At 42.4% G+C, this 23,227-nt stretch overlaps 1 protein-coding gene across 2 annotated transcripts in view; it reads right to left on the bottom strand.

The window, feature by feature from the left end:
* Positions 1-22,997, bottom strand: part of COL24A1 (collagen type XXIV alpha 1 chain) — a 384,809-nt gene extending 361,812 nt beyond the window's left edge. For both annotated transcript variants that reach the window (XM_089684422.1, XM_089684421.1), the window contains exon 1: positions 22,632-22,997. In XM_089684422.1, coding sequence (XP_089540548.1) covers positions 22,632-22,687 — 56 coding nt within the window. In that variant the 5' untranslated portion in view covers positions 22,688-22,997. The remainder of the gene's footprint in view (positions 1-22,631) is intronic.
* Positions 22,998-23,227: the final 230 nt, after the last annotated feature.

Raw genomic sequence — 23,227 nt, forward strand, 5'->3', positions numbered from 1 at the left:
TACTGTGTATAAGTATTTGCAATTGTCTTCCATCATGTGGTCATCTTTCTACATGTATTTGTTTATTATGAATAATGTATTTTATGCAATTTTCAATAAACTAAAGAATGTTTTATCATACTAAATAAGGCTATACTGCTGCATAAATGTTCCGCTATCTAGAGGGTACTACTGTTTGTTCCCCCAAGAAGGGGGGTCTGCTATTCTTTCCCCCAAGGCTGTTGCTAAAAAAATTGCTATTGTATTCCCCAATACATGCGAATGAATGCTCGGCCAAGGTAAATATGAGAATTATTATGACAAACTTTAATTACTGTAGATCGGGGTACCTTAACCTTTTCAATACAGAGGAACTCTGAAACATCTTTCTGGTCTAAAGGAACCCCAGGTAAAAATGACTATATCTACAAGTCATGATTCACTAGTGTGATGGTAAGTGGGAAGAATGCTCCTTACACTTGTGGTCATTGGGAAGAATTACCCCCTTACAGTTAGCTAAAAAGATCAATGGTGTCAATGGGAACTTATCTGAAAGGAAGAAATTCCTCATTGCTCAAGGAACCCCTAGCAACCTCTTGAGAAACCCTCCGATTCCATGGAACCCAGGTTGAGAAACCCTACTGTAGATTGTGGCTACTCCCCATTGAATTTTTGTAGCTGACCTCCCCCCACTTGCCCACTAGTTTTCGGACTGAGTTAAGGTTTTGAAAATGTTTTAGGCATTCCCCCCCTGTGTATATTATAGTGGCTGCATGGACCATAGGTGCAGAGGACACCAAAGAATCAGAAGATCAAAGGTGACCATGATCAGTGGATCTTGAACTGGGTTGGTTATGTGACTAGATAGAGTGGATTAAGGCCCCGTACACACAATTAGAATATTGTACAAATGATCGTCTGTTTTTTTTTTTTTTTGCACGCTAGTCTCATATCGAAAGTGAGAGGTTACTAAAGTTACGAAAATTCTTTTACAACAGAAAAAAAATTTAAACTGATGTAATGTATTGTATTGTATTTTTAGATGAAAACTGTACTGATCAAACATAAATCATATGATCTGGTACTGTACAAGAAAAATTTTCGTGTGTGTCCCTTTGAATAATTTCCAACGAAAGCTGTGTACTAACAATCAGATTATCGTACAATCGTTTCGAAAGCGGTATTTTTCGTACAACTTGCTGATCGTACTAGGCTTAACAGACACACATATGTTGTGTAAAACATTTGACCTGCACTAAAAGCTGGTGGAGAAGGTATATCTAATACCGTGTCCGAGCTGGACCGAGTGGAGGACACTTGTCTAAATGGATAACATAAACTTCATTAATGTTTGGAAGTACCAACAAGCAAAGAAATTCTATCGGCAGCATCAGATTATGGGCCTATTCACACCTGAGTGCTTGTCACGTTATCTGACGTGCAACAAGCCTCAGTAAGAAGAATCCTATAAGGTGCCCATTCACGCATTGGGGTTAATTTACTAAAACTGGAGCGTGCAAAATCTGGTGCAGCCCTACGTAGAAACCAATCAGCTTCCAGGTTTTATTGCCAAAGCTTAATGGAACAAGCTGAAGTTAGAAGCTGATTGGCTACCAAGCACAGCTGCACCAGATTTTGCACTCCCCATTTTTAGTAAATCAACCCCATTGTGTTGCTTGTAGCTCAAAACCTGTTGCCCAAAAAAAGGACACAAGCCTTTTTTCAGGTAGAATCATACTTTTTGGGCCCATTGACTGAGTGCCTGAAAAATGTGGAAAATGCGCTACATGTGTTTTTCATGTGTTCCCATAAAAGAAGTCTACGGGCCCAAAAATGCATAATCCTGTGTCAAAGAAGCTCCTGAACAGCACAAGTCCCCTAAAAAAAAATAACACACACAATGCAAAAAGAACAAACAAAAAAGCCTCAAATTCACCGGAATAAACTTACGCTAAGAGTAAATGGGTTTTAAAACTTCTGTCATTGGCATGAACTTCAGTCCCGTGCTTTCTGTGTTATGAATGGTAGATTTTTAATGCTCTTTGCCAGCAGTCATCTTATTAAGCTTCTTATATGTATTCACCCCTTGCTTGAAATTGCACCAAAAATGCAGCAAGCAAAATTTTTTTTTGTAAACAAAATGTAAAAGCAGCTCAAAGCATCTCAGAAACAACTGGAAGCAGCTCATAACAACTAACAAGCACTGTGAAGCAAGTTAATGAGCTAATCATAAACAGTCACGAACCAAAGGAACAAAATACTGAATCTGATTTGGTTCTCAATCTTAACCACCCTGAAACCCATAAATGTAAACTGCCATACGGACAGCCATTGTCAGCACCATTCTTTTTTTAACGGCAAGCTCAGCCCTAAAGCAATTGTTCAAATTCCAATATTTATTTTTAAACCTTGACTGTAAATAGTACAGCTAGAAGGTGACTGCAATGTCCATGTTACCATTGACACACTTTTCACACATCAGGCCCATTGGGGTTGATTTACTAAATCTGGGGAGTGCAAAATCTGGTGCGGTTGTGCATGGTAGCCAATCAGCTTCTTACTCCATCTTGTTCAGTTAAAAAACCTGGAAGCTGATTGGTTTCTAGGTACAGCTGCATCAGATTTTGCACTCTCCAGCTTTAGTAAATCTCCCCCACAGTGTCCTTTTCCAGCATTTATTCGATAAAAAAAAAAAAATCTGCGATGACAGCCACGCAATTGTCAATCTTGTAGCCATGTCAATCCTCCACCAGTGATTTCACACAAAGTTATAACACAAATTCTCTGGCTTTCTTCTACCAGGTATGCATACTGTAACTCACAGCAAACTCGAGAGAAGCAGTGCATGCTGGGACATTAAAAATAACGACCTATCTCTGGGGAAATAGGAAAATTTCTAAAGGCTCATGCACACTTCAGCTCAAAAATGCCTGCTTTACAGGCGTTTGACCTTTTTTTTTTTTTTTTGCCTCTAGATGCTCCTCCATGTTAGCCTATGTGTCCATGCACACATAGGCACTTACAGGAGTTTAGAGGCAGAAAAAAACATCACTTGTGCATTCAATAGAGTTTTGGTAGAAAAAAACGCCAAACAAGCCTAAACATGTGTCAATGAGCCTAACCGCCAGGCACATTTAGCACTTTAGCATTTTTTTTTTATTTCAATGGCCAGAATTAATATTCTTGCTAATGAATTGAAGTGTTACTAAACCGCGGACCCTGCATTCACTATATCTGGTCTCCCACAGGATACACAACATGGAAATGCAATTATTTTAGAAAATATAAACTGCTAAATACCTTTTCTCATCAACAGTATATAGCAGTCTTGTGACTTCTATCAGTGTCCAGCAGAGCACTGGTTCAAGCTTGTAAGAGGAGATTTCATTACGCTGTGCTGCGTGCTGATTGGCCCTGTGCTGATCACATGCACTCTCCCAAGACAAAAAAAAAAACCTTCCCTAGCAATATAAACCAAACTGAGCATGTGCAGCATGACTCTACACTGATATGTCTTAACAGGAAATAAGAGGGGAGCACTGAAAGAAAGGGAAGATCAGAGAAGACAGGATCAAACAACCTTTTAACACAATGCAGAGGATTAACCCTTTAGGTTCCACAGTGAATATAACAAGCATGCTTTCCTGCATATCCAGACTGATTTTACTGTTGTGGGTTTTGTAACACTTTAAATGCCCAAGGGCTTGGTACGCTAAAGCCATTGCACAGCTTTTAGAAAATATATGGTCCAGCGCAAACTTTCCAATGAATATTTAAACATATGAATAAATATAAAATGATAATTACTCAAATTAGGTAACTGATACCACAACCCAGTGCTGCAAATCGTCAATAGCTAAGAATGTAAAGAAATTATTTTTGTGCAAATTACTGAAAAGCATAAAAAATTTACACACACTGTGTGTCTATGGCAGAAATCACACATTATCCAAAACAAATATAATGCAATAAATAAAAGTGCATATGACCCCACAAATATGTCCATACAATAATATAAATTAGTCAGAAATCCATGTGCAAAAGACTCCATGGTGAGTCAATCTTTTATCAACTACAGAACTCCCAATGTAATATATCCAGGGACCAAATTGTGCTCCACCAATGTACAAAGTGGCTGCTCACCTCCAGCATTGACCAATATTCTCATATAGGTCAAACATACTTTGTTTAAAATATTCCCAAACGTCAAGCACTGCCGTCTCTCCACCTGATGTAGACTACCTTACTGGGCACTCTCCGACTATCAATGTAAATCAGCGGGTGCTCAGAAAAAACAATAAAAAGGGCCACCCATAGTGTAGTAACTACAAACACTATTTATTGAATAAAGGAATACCACTCTAATGTTAAAATCATTAAACAGGCCAAAATGAGTTCCATAGCAGCGGAATAACTAAATTCTTCCGGTTTCGGCTGTGACTGGAAGTGACGTCACCCAGCTCCTCCGACGCGTTGCGTCACAGATCACTTGACTTCTTCAGGAATGAAGTCTATTTTCTGTTCTGAACAGATAACTGTTTGTTTCAGCAAGGCTTGCTCTCTGTATGTCTCTGCTGTACACTGCCATGAATGAAGTGTATATTTTGTAAACTTCAAATAAAGTTTGTGCAAAACAGAAAAAAAAGGAAGCTGTGTAATGCGTTGATTTGTGCACCACACTACCCCCTATCGCATCTGGGAACGGAGAGCTGTCGTAGTAGTAAAGCACTATGGCAGCTTTCTGTTCCTGTGTGAATTCACCCGTAACCTCTTCAATATAGGGCACTTTTACCCTCTTCCTGCCCAGGCCAATTTACACCTTTCAGCACTCTCACACTTTGAATGACAATTGTATTGTCATGCAACACTGTACCCAAACTAAATTTTTATTATTTTGTTCACACAACTAGAGCTTTCTTTTGGTGGTATTTAATCACCACTGGGGTTTTTATTTTTTGCTAAATTAAGGAACAAAAGACCAAAATTTTGAAAAAAAAAACACGTTTTTCTTTGTTTCTGTTATAAAAGTTTGCAAATAAATAATTGTTCTTCATAAATTTAGGCCGAGATGTATTCTGCTACATGTCTTTGGTGAAAATAACACAAATCGGTATTTATTATTTAGTCTGTAGGAAAGTTTTAGAGTTCGCAAACTAAGGTATATATATGAAAATCGATCAATCCTGAAGTACTGATGGCCAAACTAATTTCTTGAGGTCCAAAAATGTCAGGACAGTACAGATATCCCCCAAATGACCCATGCAAAGTAGACAGTCTGAGGTATTTAGTAAGAGGCTTGGCAAATTTTCTGAAGTTATAATTTTTTAGTCTTTATTTTTTAGAAAATGAAGAAATTAAAAAAAAACATTTTTTCACAACCTACATACAATGCATGAAGGTTCAAAACCTTGAGCCTTTACAACCAATTTATGCCTAGTATACACTACTAGTTTGTTTTGCTCAACCCAGTGGGATGAACAAAAAAAAAACCTGACAGCTCAGGAGGAGCCACTTTGCTAACTATCTGATCACCCCGGCTGTGCTATTGTAGGCAAGGAGTAAGGCTCCATGTACACGGGACACTTCTGAACGATGGAAACTGACTGATGGAAAATGTAGGTTAAAAAACGTCTGTTTAGCTGCGTTTGCATACCGCTTTTACGCGCGTTTATGAGCATTTGTGTTTAGAAGCGTTTTTTAAAGATAACCTCAGGAGACCTTCCAAAATGCCCAGAATGCACTGAAAAACAGTAAAAAATTAACTATTTCAGACATTTTGAGAGAAAGAGAGAGAGCAGAAGCAGAGAGAGCAGTATTTGTTGAGATTAGCTGTCTTTTTTTTTTTGTGATGTTTAGATGTGTTGCAGCTCATTTCTGTGCAGAAATTATTGCAGCAGTGTCTAACATATTTTCTTTCATGCGAAACCTCAAAGTATGGTGTACCGGGTCCATTTGAGTACCGGGAAACGGTTTGCATGCATTTTTCATGATGAATAAAGGCTCTGGACAGGATCTGGAAATGGAAGAGTTATAGCGGTTAGCCGTGTTTACAAGGGATTGCCGTTTGAAACGCTGATAAAATCTACTCCTGAACGCAAGTTTGGTGCGACTGTAAACTCAACTGCCTGTAAACGACGATGTGTACATGGACACATAGGAAAACATTAGGGAGAGTTCAGGGGCTGCTGAAAAACACGCTGAACAGCTCCTAAACGTGAGTTTATCAGCTGCAGTGTACATGGAGCCTAAATGACATACCAAAATTGACGCACATGTGGACCATCTGGATGGTCACCATCAGCAACAAATTTGTCTTTAAAAAATAACTTGTTCTGTTTGTTTATACTATTGTCACTCAGCCATTGGCTGAGAGTGCTGATCAGGAGCCGATTGGCAGACCTTTTTCAGTCATGCCCCTTTGAAAAAAGCAGGACGAACGTCCGGCTTCTGTCCGACCCGCTGCCGTATGCACAGGCTGAATGTCAACTAGTTCAGCCCGTGTGTAGTAGGCGTCAGTCTAGGTTCACACCTATACGTTTTCCGTTGCATTTTGCATTTTACAGAAATGAACAGCAGTCTATTTAACATGATTTCCTATGGAACAGGTTCACATCTCTGCGTTTTCACCCGGTACGTTTTTTGGAAAGGGTCAGGGACTTTTTTAAATGCAAAACACTGCATTTTTGGTTCAATAGACTTCAATGGAAATGCTGCAGAAATGCATGTAGTGCGTTTGATGCGTTTTTGACACGTTTTGCATTATAATCTGCCCAGCAGCAAGATAGAGAAACAAAAATGCATGTGCAAAAAGCACTGCAGAAATGGATCAAATGAAAACTGCATAGGTGTGGACCTAGCCTTAGACAAATGTTGTTGGAACGGGTGTCCCCATTAGAAAGTTACCCCTCACCTCCTGTTCTGGTGATAACTGTAGCATTTTGGATTTCCCATGACTTTCTGTCCAGTGGTAATAGTCAACAGCATAAATAGAAATGAGAATCTCCCCAATGGGGATGCAAACAGCAATAAAAACCTGCCAGAGAAAGAACATTATAACTGTAGATATAAGAAAAATTAAGAAATTAAAAAAAAAATATTGCCACTGAAATATCAGATGGTTACTAGGCATCTGAACGTTGGTGTAGAATCTGGGCTATGAATAGTTAATACCCTTTTGCAGCTACAGGTGCTGAGCCTGGCCTCTCCAATTTGAACTGTCAGCAAGGACGGGAAGTAACATTGGCGCTCCATTCCTCCTATTGGCTGACACAGCACATGAGATAGCAGTGCAGAGTGCCAAGTACGGGGATGCTGACAGCAACTGCCGATTGCCAGGGAGGATAACACTCAAGACGGAGGTGTCTACACAGAAGCAGCTGGATCAGCATCGGGTATCTGCTGAATCACACCCGATAAACACAACTGCATTCCAAAGCATTAGAAAAAGTATGCAACATTTCAACGTATACAACATTTTAATACAACAAAAATATAAATTGTCTAAATATTTTTAGGATTGTATTTTGTATACTGATTTGTTGCTGCTATGCGTCAATAAGTATCCTTGCCATGCAATTGCTAATAGAAAATCAATGACAGGGTAAGCCACTGAGGTTGTACTTAGTGATTCTTCCCGGGTCAAAGTCTGCAATCACCTTGAGACTTTGCTGCACTAGGTCATTGTAGGCTGAACTAGAAAAATCGATACATGTCTTGCCAGTTTTAAAGTGTATATTCACCTGTGCAGCCATATTGGGATTGCACCTACTTTATGTTTGTTATATGTTCCCATTCACACAACATAACGTAAAGTGGTAGTAAACCTCAGACATGAAATATGAACAATGCATATCTCTCTATAGTGTGTACTTGTCTCAATCCAGAGCACTAAGGGGGTGATTTACTAATGGCAAATAGGCTGTGCACTTTGCAGTTGCTTCAGAGCTTAGTAAATGAGCAGAAGCTCTGCTGACTTCCATCAGCCAATCATGTGCAAGCAAAAATTCCATTTTTTTACTTTTCTTGCATGTGATTGGGTATTCTTTGCATTAGTCTGTATCAGCAAAGCTTCCCGTCCGCCGTCTATGAAGAATGGGCGGGTGGGAAGCTTTGCCGATGCAGACTAACGTACCTTTCACAGAGCACACATCCCAGAGCCTAGCGATCGATGTGTCACCCAGACAGCAGGTCACATTACTGCTGTGTCTGGGCGATCACATGGTGTTTTACCATGTGACTGCTGTGACCACTCACAGCACTCACATAGTAAACAATGTCCCTGTGTGCACAAAAACACCCCCATACACCATACCAATGTCCTGATCACCTCCATACCCCTTGCCAGCAGCCTGATCACCTCCATACCCCATATCAGCAACCCTGATCACCTCCATATCCCATACCAGCACCCTGATCACCTCCATATCCCATACCAGCACCCTGATCACCGCCACACCCCATACCAGCACCCTGATCACCGCCACACCCCATACCAGCACCCTGATCACCGCCATATCCCATACCAGCACCCTGATCACCTCCATATCCCATACCAGCACCCTGATCACCTCCATACCCCATGCCAGCACCCTGATCACCTCCATACCCCATGCCAGCACCCTGATCACCGCCATACCCCATACCAGTGCCCTGATCACCTCCATAATGTAGGTGTACAATCCAAACACACGTTCCTGCGTTAAAAATGGCTGTGTGTATAAGTGGGTGCTGCAGCGACCGTCGGCTGGAACCGAACAGAATGTCACCAGCACACCGAGGATCACCAATATGGGTCCAAAAGTTTTAATGAACGATCACATAGCTACAGCAAGGTAGTGCCATGTGTCACATTCCTGATGAAGGGGTCCTGCGAGACTACGAAAAATTGCCTTGCTGTAACTATGTGATCGTTCATTAAAACTTTTGGACCCATATTGGTGATCCTCGGTGTGCTGGTAACATTCTCCCTTGCTGATCACCTCCATACCCCATACCAGTGTCTTGATCACCGCCATACCCCAAACCAACACACACCCTGATCACTGCCATATGCCATACCAGTGCTCTGATCACCACCATACCTCATACCAGCATCCTCATCACCACCGAACCGAACATTTTGGCGTAAATTTAGAAAGAAAAATTATTTATTTGCAAAATGTTATAACAAAATCTAAGCAAAAACTGTTTTTTTTTCAAAATTTTTAGTATTTTTTCATTTATATAGAAAAAAAATGAAAAAACCCAGTGGTGATCAAATACCACCAAGAGAAAGCTCAATCTGTCTCAAAAAAGGATACAAATTTGCTATGTGTACAGTGTTGTACGACTGAGTAATTGTCACTAAAAGTGTGATAGTGCTGAAAGCTGAAAATTGGCCTGGACTGGAAGGGGTTGAAAGTGTCCAGACCTGAAGTGGTTAAAATGGTTGTAAACCCTTACATACACCCAGTGAAGTGACTGACCGTAGATGATACACAGAGATTAAACAAATCCTCCTACACAAGTTGTACCCGTTTATCTGCAGTATTCTCTTCTCTACATCCATTCAAAGTGCAGACAGCTTGTCTAACCTTCGAGAAAGCAGGGGGTGGAGAGCTGAAATTACACTCTGCAGAGCTCAATGACAGCTGATTGGAGGGAAGGGACACCCCCCCCCCTTCAAAAAGCACACAGGAACAAAGCTGAGGCTGTCAATCACAGGCTGTGTGCTGGAGCTCCCTCCCCTATCACCTTTTTCTCTTCCTGTCAGGAAATCTTGTCAGAAGTCACTCAAGTAGATAGCAGAGGAACAAGACAGCAATGATGCTTAGTGCTCTGGATTGAGACAAGTACACACTATGAAGGGATATGCTTTGTTCATACTTCATGTCAGAGGTTTACAACCACTTTAAAGGAGCAAAATCCCAAAAAAATATTGTATGAGATGTAGTATATTGCAACCCAGCCTCATTAAACAGCATTAGCACACACATAAGGGCCAGACATAGTCAACTCATTTCAGAATTGTAACTGCCTGCCATTCGGAAATGTTATTTACAGCTTTGTTTGTATGGGTGCCTGCTTCATGGCATGCCAAGGGGTATCCAGAGCACCGTTCATGGGACGATCTGGAATGCGTCTGAATTTCAAGAGTGGGAGCAGCCAAATGAAACTGCCACCTAAAAAAAATGACGCCTGTCTGATGGAAAAGCAGGACATTGTTTTCAATGTAAAATTGCTTAAACAAGCCAGTTAACAGTTTTACCTCTTTTCCTTGCTAAGTAACATTACCTAATACGTAACGGTGAACTCAATATACTGTAAAAATAACAGGATAAATAAAGAATAGCCCAAAAAAAGATTAAACAACAAATCCTGCTTTTACTATAATATTTCCCATGCAGTACTCCTTTTTGCCACCAAATGTACTCACTCTAATGGCCAGCATTATTCTCCCACTTCCTCTGAGACCAGGTTGTCAAGCCTGTGACTGGATAAGGCAAGGAGAAGCAACACATTGATAAACTCATCACTTTGTCACTCTGCTCTCCCTCCTATCAGCAAGCTTCTTGGCTGCACATGAACTAAATGGCTCCCTGTGCAGCTTCTTCCTCTCATGCTCCAACTCTTCTGTATAGAGATTGCAAGCGGTTGACACCAGATCAAATTCAGCTACTTACACTGCTTGAATTTAAAAAATACATTTAATGATGTATTTGAGTGTTTATAAAGTCAAATAATTTTTTACCTAAAATAAATGTCCCACTACCTGTTCCTATCCCCTTCCCCCCACACTTACCTGAGCCTCCTCTCAATCCACTGCTATGCCTGTTTGCAGCAGCAGTGACATCATCAGAAAGCACAGCTGTGGGAGGAGCCCAGCAGGCCCCACCCACTGGAGGCTGCCTATAGAAAACTACAGGAGGGGGCGGATACAAGACCAGTCACCCAGGTTGAGAGAGCAGCAGTGAGCGGTCTTTATTACAGGAAGCTCCTGCACAGAGGCAAAATTTCACACTGAATTACTGACCAGATGCTGAAAAAATACACAAAACACGCCAAGATTCAAGTAGGACTGCACATGACTCTTAGATTTAGACAGCATTTGCTTAGTTGGATTTAAGCTTTAAACAAATGACCTCCTATAGTCCTCTCCATGACTTTCCATATATCAATAAACCTGGCTGTATGTATTCCTGTGGAGCGTGTGTGTAATGTGACTCCAGGATAGTAGGATCGGAGAAGCCCCCAGTGGCCAAAGCCTTACAACAAGTTCATACAAATATGTGAATCATGGCGTCTCGAAAACTGCTAACATATGGGGGCTCTGGGCTTGCGGCTCTCTGGACTTCCAAACCCTGGTGTCATTGCTGTCACAAATAGAAGGGCTAAGAATGGATGTGACTGACACCGACTGTCCTCTACAAATAGATTTTACACGGTGCCGGTGTGTGTCCTGACCGCAGGTCCCTCCGCTTCCCATTTTTGTCCTTCAAACTTTAATTCCTAGCTATTTCCATCCATGGCTTGCCGTCAGTTCCAGCCCCGAGGGGGCCGTGAGTCCCTATTTACTCTGTCATGTCTGTGATGGCTCTCTGGGGTGTATTTGCCGGCTGCTATACAAACAAATTCATCTGCTGTCATCTCTTTCAAATATTTGTCTTATTTAAGAAACCGTCCTACCAGGGAGACAAGGAGAGAGAGAGAGAGAGAGAGAGAGAGGGGAGAGAGAGAGAGAGAAAGAAAGATTGAAAGTTGAAAGCGACAAGTTACCACAAGTGGTGCATTTATCTTTAACCTTGTCATAACCGTAAGGGATTCAGTGACACCAGTCTTATGAATGGACAGGCAGCAGCCAGGGGCTTGGAAATCCATCCTGAGAAGGGAAAGTCTATCCACTCCTTTATTGAAAGCAGAACCACAACCAACAACATCAAGACATAAATGAATAGCCCATTACGGGTTCATGCACATGGGTGCCATAAGGCAGGCCGTACATGACTCATTTTTTTTCTTAATTCAGCCAACAGATGGGGGAATCCTTCTCACTGTGGTATTGTATTCTGACAGTGGGAAGCCTTCCCAGCCCGCAGAATACATCAGTGTTTCCGGCTATAACCTTCAGCACTGATCATTGGGGAAAAGTTGATAGATCAACTTGTATTCAACCAGCCTGCTCATGCTTGGATCCAAATTCAGCTGGTCCCTGCTGAACTGGTTGAATTTCAATCCATGTAGGGCCGGCTTAAAGGCATACAAGGTAAAACTCTCCTGTTTTCCACACCAAGGAAGCCCAGTCTATGGCTGGCTAAAGCACCTGGGCTTCCCAGATGTAAAAAATGTTAAGTTGTATGCCCCCAATTTCACCGGTGTGCATAAACCCTAAGGCTACATTTAGCAAGTACAAAGTGCAGAGTTCAGGGGTGCCCTATGCACAGAGTGCAGAGTTCAGTGGTGTGCTACGTACAGAGTGCAGAGTTCAGGGGTGCCCTATGCACAGAGTGCAGAGTTCAGTGGTGTGCTACGTACAGAGTGCAGAGTTCAGGGGTGCCCTATGCACAGAGTGCAGAGTTCAGTGGTGTGCTACGTACAGAGTGCAGAGTATAGGAGTGTGCTGTTTACAGAATGCAGGTTGTAGGGGTGTGCCATGCACAGTATGCAGGGTTCCACCACCACCACCGCTGAAAACAAGCCCTTGGTCCAAGGGCCACATGAAATGGCCTGGCGGACTGGATTCGGCCCTCGGGCCTTGTGATTGACACATGTGATCTAAGGGATCATTTTTGCTGCAGGCGTGAAGCAATGCACCAAAGCCATGGCATGTGTACAACGCCATTCTCTGACTTTGCAGTTTAATGGTAGAAATAAAAATGTGGCCCAATTATGTGTTTTTACCACTCCCAACCTCCAACCAACTTAAGTGTGAACAATCTGTAAAAAATATAATATCAATACGACCAGCTTTTGCTGCAATATTCACCTTCAAGCCAGAGATTTTCCCTGCAGTACTTTTTCTGCCACCAGATGTCCTCAATCTGATGACCAACATCAATCAACACAATTCCTCTGAGACCTGTGACTGGACGGTGAAAGGAGAAGTAGCACAGTGACAAATTCATCTCTATGCCACCCTACTCTCTCCTCTCATCAGCATGCATCTTGTCAGCACATGCTGAACTGATCGACTCCTTGTGCTGGTTCTACCTCCACCACTCTGGACAGGGATTGCAAATGGCTGATACCAAGTCACAAGCTGGTACTTACACTGCTTGTGATGCAATGATGATGAAGGTGAAATGCTTACAGAGCTGCATTAATGTGTGTATCATATATATTATATCAGCTTTAAAGGCTAAAGAGAGGCCATAGAAGAATCCAAATTCAGCCAGTTCAGCGTGGAATTTTGATCCATGTGTGGGTGTTCCTGTTAAAGATATCATTAGATCAACTTTTGTTGAATGGGAATGTTTTAAAGTGTTTGTCAATTGCCATCTGCAGCTGCTGGTCAGGGTATTCTGACAGCAGAGAGTCCCCTCTTTCAAAGTGCAATGGGGGAAATTTACTAAAACTGGAGCATACTCCAAATCTGGTGCAGCTCTGCATAGAAACCAATCAGCTTCCAGGTTTTATTGTCAAAGCTTAATTGATGAAGCTGAAGCTAGAAGCTGATTGGCTACCAGCTGCACCAGATTTCATTGCTCCAGTTTTAAATCTCCCTCAATGTCTCAGTAGGAGAGATTCCTTCATCCACTTACCTTTTTCTATTCTGTCCACTGACTATACATAAAATTATCCATATGAGCCTTTAATACTGTGGCAATGATGCCCGCAGAGCAAGAGCACCGTGGATTTACCCAGAGACACCAATAAGAAATCACCTCCTAACTGATCCTAATTCCATAAACCAGAAGATGATTGGTTGCTGTGAGTTATTGCCTAGGGGCTCAGCTACAGTTGAGGTTTTAAATGGCTTAGTAGCATGAAATCAACCCCTTTCTTGTTGTGTTTCCTTATTTACAAATCCCTGGTTTCCATGTTTGGTAAACAAGAGGGTTATCCTCGTTCTACTGGGCAAATACAAATTTCATGTCCTATGCTTTTAGAGTAACCACGCCAAAGTTTGGAGACCAGAGGAGGAAACCTTCAGCCAAGCACATAGACAAGCAAATTAATCCTGCAGATGACGATTTGTTAGTCACAGCAAGCTGGAAGAAGGGTGATTCAGTCTGTAAATACTATCCCAGGTGGCCAGGGAAGTCTAAACACTTGGAATGTGCCCAGCTAGTTTATGTAAGAACCACCAGAGCTTGCATTCTGATCCAGAGGTGCTAATTTACTCAGTGCTGAAATATTCTGTGGAACTACAGAGAACTCCAAAACTCAGCCCCTCTGTTGAAGGAGCTAACACTCCAATGTCTTGGTACACTCAGAGGGGCATTTTGGATTGAAGCCATCTAACCTAACTGCATGCTTTTGGAACATCGGAAACATTGGAGCACCCAAAGGAAATGCATTCATCGTTCCCTGAGTGGAAATCGAACCCAGAATCCCAACGCTGGATATTTAATATAAACAGTGGCAGGACAAGGTCATCCAGTGCCCAAGGTGAAGATGCCAAACAGAGCCTCCCCCCCCCAAAATGTATAAGCATTTCATATCAGCAAAAATTTCCTTCCTCCCCCCCCCCAAAAAAAATAAAAAAAATTAAAGTACTAATAATCACATACCCCCTAAGCATACATTCCCTTTGCAAGCCAAATTTCTCACCAAACAAAAATTCCCTCTGGAAATTGAACCCAGAATCCCAACGGTGGACACTTAATATAACCAGTGGTGGGACAAGGTCATCTAGCTCCCAGGGCAAAGATGCCAAACAGTGCCTCTTCACCCCCAAAATGTATGAGCATTATGTATCAGCAAAAAGTCCCCCCCCCCCAAAAAAAAAAAAATCAAGTACTAGCCCCCTCCCCAAAATGTATAAGCATTATGTATCAGCAAAACGTACCCCCCCCCCAAGAAAAAAAAAGTGCTAATAATCACACACACCCTAAGTATACATTCCCTTTGCAAGCAAAAATTCTCCCCAAACAAAAATTCCCTCTCTTCCAGTACAAATCCCCTCCCAGCTCAAATCATCTCCGACCCCAAATCCCCCCTCCTATCACAAATCCTTTATTCCTTAAATTTCCCCTTTGAGCATAAATCCTCCATCCCCCTCAAAATCCCTCTGTCCCAGCACAAATCACCCAAAAATCCTCTCTCCTAGCACTAATTCCCCCCCCCCCCAAATATTCCCTTCTAGCTCACCCCCCCATACCCTATCCTAGCACAAATCCTCCCCCACCCCAAATACCCCTTGTAAACACAAATCTACCCTCCTAGTATAAATCCCCCCTCTAAATCACCTCAACTAGCGCAACCCCCCAAATCCCCACTGTGTCCAGGGCAGCCGCCCTTCCTGCCCACCCCTTGTCCCGGCCTTGAATTTAACACTCATAGAAAAAAATTAAACATTACTGGTTTCCACTGGATGGTGCACCCCACAAATAGGTACTATAATTTTTCAAAAGCTGCACTGGAAAATAATAAAACAAGGACTGGTTTGATTGCTATGGACAACAACTCCAGTTTTTGAGTGGAGGCTTTCTGACATGGCCTACTGCTGGGTTTTTTCAGGAAGAGCTAAATCAGTTTTCTGGGGGGCAGCGTCCCAGGGCAGCTTACAAGATGTCACCACCATCGTCACTGTACAAATGACTTCATTTAATTCTCATCGGTTGCTGCACTCTGAATAAACCTGCTGCATGTACCAACTGGATCATTCAGAATACAAAAAGAAAAATACAAACTAACCTTGGAATGTTTTACTTTACTAAAAGTGTAGTTGATGTTGGGAACAGATTTCCAGCAGAAGTAAAGAGTCTGTCAACTGTAAATTAATTTTAACTATGCTAGGAAAAACATACAGAGACAAAAAAGGTAAAAAAAAACATAAAGAAAAACAGCAACAAAAAATTCAAGAATGGGACATGCTTGATGGACCACTTGTTCTTTTTCTGTCTTCTCTTTTCTATGTTCCTTCACATTCTCCATTTATCCTTAAATTGCAGAAACACATTCTGGACCTTGTGGTTGAGGGTGCAATTAGAAAACTAAAGCCTTACATTGGGGACCTCAACAGTAAGGGAAACCAAAAGCATGTATGTTGCCCACAGCAACCAAATTCTTGTATTTCTCTTAACAGATATCCAAAACTCCACAAATCCAGCCTCATTATAAAATGCTGAAATGTAGTGAATGTATCAGATGTGACCATTATATATAACATTTGCATAGTAAGAATATCCTCCCTTTAATGTCCTTATTCCCCCCTAACCTGACCAGTATATGGTGCCAACTGTGATACTCCAATTTCATAAATAACTCCCCCCCCCCAACCTTGCTGCAGCAAGTCAGAGGACCTTCCAAAACGGTGACATATTCCAGATCTCATGGTTTAGGGTGCAACTAGGGAACCTAATCACAACACAACGGACAACTCAATAGTAATACAATTTAATAGTGCACCTGTTGCCCATAGCAGCAAGTTTCCTTACGTTTCTTACAAACCTTCAAAAAAATTCCTTGAAGACAGCATCCTTAGGAGACACCAGGATTCAAAACGAATAAGGTGTCCCCACTATACATAGCATTTACATAGTACAATTACCCTCCCCCATCACCACCACCATCACCACCACCACCCTTTACAGTTACAAAGCTGCCCTAATTTGGCAAATGTATGAAGCCATCCGTAATGTTCCAGTTTCATAAATAACCCCCCCACACACCTTGCTGCAGCAAGTCGGATAAACTTCCCTTGCTGATCGATTGGCTTAGGGTGCTTTTAAGGAATATCCTCCCTTTAATGCCCCAATTCCCCCCTAACCTGACCAGTATATGGTGCCAGCTGTGATACTCCAATTTCATAAATAACCCCCCCCCCAACCTTGCTGCAGCAAGTCAGAGGACCTTCCAAAACAGTGACATAGTCCAGATCTCATGGTTTAGGGTGCAAATAGGGAACCTAATCACAACACAATGAACAACTCAAATATAATTTAAGAGTACACCCTTTGCCCATAACAGCAAGTTTCCTTACGTTTCTTACAAACCTTCATAAAATTCTTTGAAGACAGCATCCTTAGGAGACACCAGGATTCAAAATGAATAAGGTGTCCCCACTATACATAGCATTTACATTGTACAATTACCCCCCTCCCCCCATCACCACCATTACCCTTTACAGTTAAAAAGCTGCCCTAATTTGGCGAATATATGAAGCCATCAGTAATGTTCCGGTTTCATAAATAACACCCCCCCCACACACACACACACATACACACACACATACACACACATACATATATACATACACACACACACACACACATACATATACACACACACACACACACACACACCTTGCTGCAGCAAGTTAGAGGTCAGAGAAACTTCCCTTGCTGATCTAGTGGCTTAGGATGCTTTTAAGGAACCTAAGCCTCAACAATAATGAAAACTAAGTGTGCCTTTGTTGTCCATAGCAACCAGGTTTCTTGCTTCTTGTAACAAATATCCAAAATCCCTCAAAGATGGCATCATCAGGAGACACTGGGATGCAAAATGAATTAAGAGGCCTCCTATCCATGTCTACCCTTTAAAGTTACAATGCCTCCACCCTCCCCAATCTGCCCAATATATGGTGCCAGCTGTGGAACTTCAGTTTCATAAATAAAACCCACTAACTTGCTGCAGAAAATCAGAGATACTTCCCATACAATGATACACTGCAGATCTTGAAGTTTCGAGTACAAATAGGAGACCTAAGCCTTAACAACAATGGAAACTAAGAGCGCATCTGGGTCTTACAACACCCAGATTTCTTGCTTCTCTTAAATATTATCCAACATCAAAAACGGCATCATTAGGAGACACTGGGATGCAAAATAAATTAGGTGTCCATACTTTATATAGCATTTTCATAGAGTATTCACCTGTAAAGTAAGAGTCTCCCCTAACCTGGCCAGTAAATGATGCCTGTTGTAGAACTCCAGCCTAATAAATAACCCCCTCTCTTGCTGTAGCAAATCAGAGGAGCATCCAATACAGTGACACACTCCAGGATCTCCTGGTTCGGGGTGCAATTACGGAACCAAGGCTTCACCAATAACAAAGAACTATAGCAAACAGATTGTCTGCTTTCTTTAAAAATTATCTGAAATTCTTTGAAGCCAATATATTTAGAAGACAATGGGATACAAAATAAGTAAGGTGACCCCACTACACATAGGATTTCCTCTCTTTAAAGTTATAATGCCCCCACCCCAACCTGGCTAATATATGGTGCCAGCTGTGGAACACCAGTTTCGTAAATAAATCCAACTCCTGCTCAGGGGCGGACTGACCATTAGGAAACTTGGGCACTGCCTGAGGACCCGGGGTCAGTAGGGGGTCACATGAGATGCCGCTGGTACCTTTTCATAGGCTTTTTTGAGTTTGGGCAAGGACACAGGTGCCCCATGATCCCCTATTGCCTGGGGGCCCCATGAGTTGTCAGTTCGCCCCTGCTCCTGCTATAGCAAATCAGAGGAACTTCCAATTCAGCAACACATTCCAGGATCGCCTGGGTTAGGGTACAATTAGGGAACCTAAGCCTCGGTAATAAGGAAAACCTATAGCAACAAGTTTACGTTCTTCTCTCAAACAATATCTGAAATTCCTCAAAGCAAACATCTTTAGGAGACAAAATGGGATTACAAAATGAATGAGGTGACCCTACTATACATAGCATTTCCAATTGTTAAAGTTACAATGCTCCCCCTCACTTAGCCAGTATATGGTGCCAGCTGTGCAACTCCAGTTTCATAAATAAACCCCCCCCTCTTGCTATAGCAAGTCAGAAGAACTTCCAATTCAGTGACACATTCCAGGATCTCCTGGTTTAGGGTGAAATAAGGGGAACCTAAGCCTCAGTAATAAGAAAAACCTATAGCAACAGGTTTGCGTACTTCTCTTAAACAATATCTTAAATTCCTCAAAGCCAACATCTTTAGGAGACTCCGGGATACAAAATGAATTAGGTGACCCTACTATACATAGCATTTCCAATTGTTAAAGTTACCATGCTCCCCCTCACTTAGCCAGTATATGGTGCCAGCTGTGGAACTCCAGTTTCATACATACGCAAACTTGTTGCTATAGGTTTTTCTTATTAATGAGGCTTAGGTTCCCCTTATTTCACCCTAAACCAGGAGATCCTAGAATGTGTCACTGAATTGGATGTTCAACTTCCAATCAGTGACACATTCCAGGATCTCCTGGTTTAGGTTGCAATTAGGGGAACCTAATCTTCAACAATAAGGAAAACCTAAACAGTATCCCAAATTCCTTGAAGCCAACATCTTTAGGAGTACAGAATTAATTAGATGACCCCACTATGTGTATAATCTCCACACTTTAAAGTTACAAAGCTGCCCCTAACCTGGCCAGTGTATGGGGTCAGCTGTAGAACAAGAGTTTCATAAATAAACCTCCCCTCTTGCTGCAGCAAGCTAGAAGAACTTCCAATTTAGTGACATATTCCAGGATCTCATGGTTTAGGGATCCTAAGCCTCAAAAATAATGATAACCAAGAGCATGTTAGTTGCTCATAGAAACCAAATTTTTTGCTTCTCTTATCGAATATCCCAAATTCCTCAGAGCTGGCATCGTTAGGAGATGCTGGGTTGCAAAGTGAATTAGATGACCCCACGTTTCCATCCTTTTAAGTTACAATGCTCACCCTAGTACCAGTTGGAACTCCAGTTTCATAAATAACCCCTCACTTGCTACAGCAAGTCAGAGAAGCTTCTAATTCAGTAACACATTCCAGGTTCTTGTGGTTTAGGAAACCTAAGTCTAAACATTAATGCAAACCAAGAGCCCAGATTTCTGACTTTTCTTAGGAAATATCCAAAAATCCTTGAAGCCAGCATCATTAGGAGACACTGGGATGCAACATGAATTAGATGACCCCACCACTGTCCAATGAGTTTCTACCCTTTAAAGTTACACTGCCAATCCCCTTCCCCCTTGTGCCCGCTCTGGAACTCCAGTTTCATAAATAACCCCTGCTCACTTGCTGCAGTAAGCCAGAAAACATCTAATTCAGTGACACATTCCAGGATCTCGTGGTTTAGGGAACTTCAGCCTCAACCATAACAAAAACCAAGAGCCCATTGGTTGTCCAGAGCAACCAGATTTCTTGCTTCACTTTAGAAACATCCAAAATTCCTCAAAGCCAGCCATTAGAAGACACTGGCGGAGATTTTCTAAAACTGAAGCACTCAGAATCTGGTGTAGCTGTGCATGGTAGCCAATTAGCTTCTAGATTCAGGTTGTTCAATTAAGCTTTGAAAATAAAACCTGGAAGTCGACTAGTTTCTATGCAGAGCTGCACCAGATTTTGCACCATACAATTTTAGTAAATAAGCCCCATCTAGAAGATACAAAGTAGAGAACAGTTCTAGAGTAGCCACTTGAATATCATACAACATTGCTGCAGTGTATTCTTCTATCCATAGCATTTCCACCCTTTAAAGTTACAATGTCCCCTCCAACCCTGGTGCCAGCTGTAGAACTCCAGTTTCATACATAACCCCCTCTCTTGCTGCAGTAAGTCAGAGAAGCTTCTAATTCATTGGCACATTCCAGGATCTTGTGGTTTAGGGAACATAAGCCTCAAAAATAATGGAAACCAAGAGCCCATTGGTTGCCTATAGCAACCAGATTTCTTATTTTATTTAAGAAATATCCAAAAATTCCCATTAGGAGACACACAGCTTTCTGGTGCCAGCTGTAGAACCCCAGCTTCCTAAACAACCCCTCTCTCTTGGTGCAGCAAGTCAGAAGAACTTCTAATTCAGAGACACATTCCAGGATCTTGTGTTTTATGGAACCTTAGCCTCCAAAATAATTGAAACCAAGAGCCCACTGGTTGGCCATAGCATCCCGATTTCCTGTTTCATTTTAGAAGTATCCAAAATTCCCATTAGGAGATGCTGGGATGCAAAATGAATTAGGTGACCCCACTAAGAAGATACAAAGTAGAGAACGCTTGAATATGATACATAATTTCAGCAGTGTATTCCTCTATCCATAGCATTTCACTTTAAAGTTACAATGCCCCCTCCTAACCCTGGTGCCAACTATAGAACTCCAGCTTCATACATAACCCCCTCTCTTGCTGCAGCAAGTCAGAGGAACTTCTAATTCAGTGACACATTCCAGGATCTCCTGGTTTAGGGAACCTAAGCCTCAAACATAATGGAAACCAAGAACCCCTCGGTTGCCCATAGCAACCAGATTTCATATTTTATCTAAGAAATATGCAAAAATTCTTGTAGCAACCCATATTTCTGGTGCCAGCTGTAGAACTCCAGCTTCATCCATAACCCCCTCTCTTGCTGCAGCAAGTCAGAGGAACTTCTAATTCAGTGACACATTCCAGGATCTCCTGGTTTAGGGAACCTAAACCTTAAAAATAATGGAAACCAAGAGCTCCTCGGTTGCCCATAGCAACCAGATTTATTATTTTAAGGAATATCTAAAAATTCCCATTAGGAGACACACAGCCCATAGCAACCAGAATTCTGGTGCCAGCCGCAGAACCCCAGCTTCATACATAACCCCCTCTCTTGCTGCAGGAAGTCAGAGGAACTTCTAATTCAGGGACACATTCCAGGATTTTGTGGTTAAGGGAACCTAAGCCTTAAAAATAATGGAAACCAAAAGCCCCTCAGTTGCCTATAGCAACATGATTTCCTATTTTAAGAAATATGCACAAATTCTCATAGCAACCCATATTTCTGGTGCCAGCTGTAGAACCCCAGCTTCATACATAACTCCCTCTCTTGCTGCAGCAAGCCAGAAGAACTTCTAATTCAGGGACACATTCCAGGATCTTGTGGTTTAGGGAACCTAAACCTTAAAAATAATGGAAACCAAGAGCTCCTCGGTTGCCCATAGCAACCAGATTTAATATTTTAAGAAATATCTAAAAATTCCCATTAGGAGATACAAAGCCCATAGCAACCAGATTTATTATTTTAAGAAATATCTAAAAATTCCCATTAGGAGACACACAGCCCATAGCAACCAGATTTCTGGTGCCAGCTGCAGAACCCCAGCTTCATACATAACCACCTCTTGCTGCAGCAAGTCAGAAGAACTTCTAATTCAGGGACACATTCCAGGATCTCCTGGTTTAGGGAACCTAAGCCTCCAAAATAATGGAAACCAAGAGCCCATGGGTTGCCCATAGTAACCTGATTTATTATTTTAAGAAATATGCAATAATTCTCATAGTAACCCATATTTCTGGTGCCAGCTGTAGAACTCCGGCTTCATCCAGAACCCCCTCTCTTGCTGCAGCAAGTCAGAAGAACTTCCCATACACAGCTCATGTAATGAAGGCATTGATAATCCCAATTGATCAGATGTAAAGCATGTCATTCCATGGGATGAAGACAGCCAACCCTGGGGGGGGGGGGGTATCCAGCAGTAACTGGAAGGTAGGGGGGACTACAGATCCCAGCAAGTGCTGTCAGGGCATTCCAGGGTGTGCAGCCTCCCCCCGAGCAGCTTGGACTTACGTTTTTGCAGTGGGAGAGATGCGTCCACTCCTTGTCCTTTGGGCTCCTAAATGCATTTGTCTGCATTTGTCCGCGCAGCGAGGATCCAGTCGAAATCAGAAGGCGAGTGCGAGGTGGAGGTGGCGACTGGCAGTCCGGCTCCTCTGCATGGCTGGCAGGCTGGCGGCAGCGGCACCCATCAGCCCCTACACATGGCACGCGCCGCCGCTGACTCGGCTCCGGGAAAGTCGGCGACAGACAGTCGGGGACAGACAGAGAAGTGGCAGGAGGCGAGAAGGAGCTGCTGAGCGCTGATCGCCTGTGACTGCGGGACGATCCTGCCCAGTGGTGTTGGATTTCAGCACAAACTGATTCCTGATGACATCAGCAGCTGCTGTGTACTATATGGCGGTGTGTGTGTATGTCAGGGGGGGGCTCAGCCCACTCAGCGCACACTGAACAGTCGGAGCTGACTTGGAGGCTCTTCAGTGGGCAGCATGGGAGTCAAACACTCTCAGGGCAGGAAGCCATTCAGGACAGTAGGAGAGCAGATGTGCAAATACTGGAGGGGATCTTTTCAGGATCAGCTGGGACCACCGACCCTGGGTCCTCTTAGG

Source organism: Staurois parvus, unplaced genomic scaffold, assembly GCF_062004578.1.
Source record: "Staurois parvus isolate SC_StPar_1 unplaced genomic scaffold, SC_StPar_1.0 ptg000347l, whole genome shotgun sequence".
Lineage (NCBI taxonomy): Eukaryota > Metazoa > Chordata > Amphibia > Anura > Ranidae > Staurois > Staurois parvus.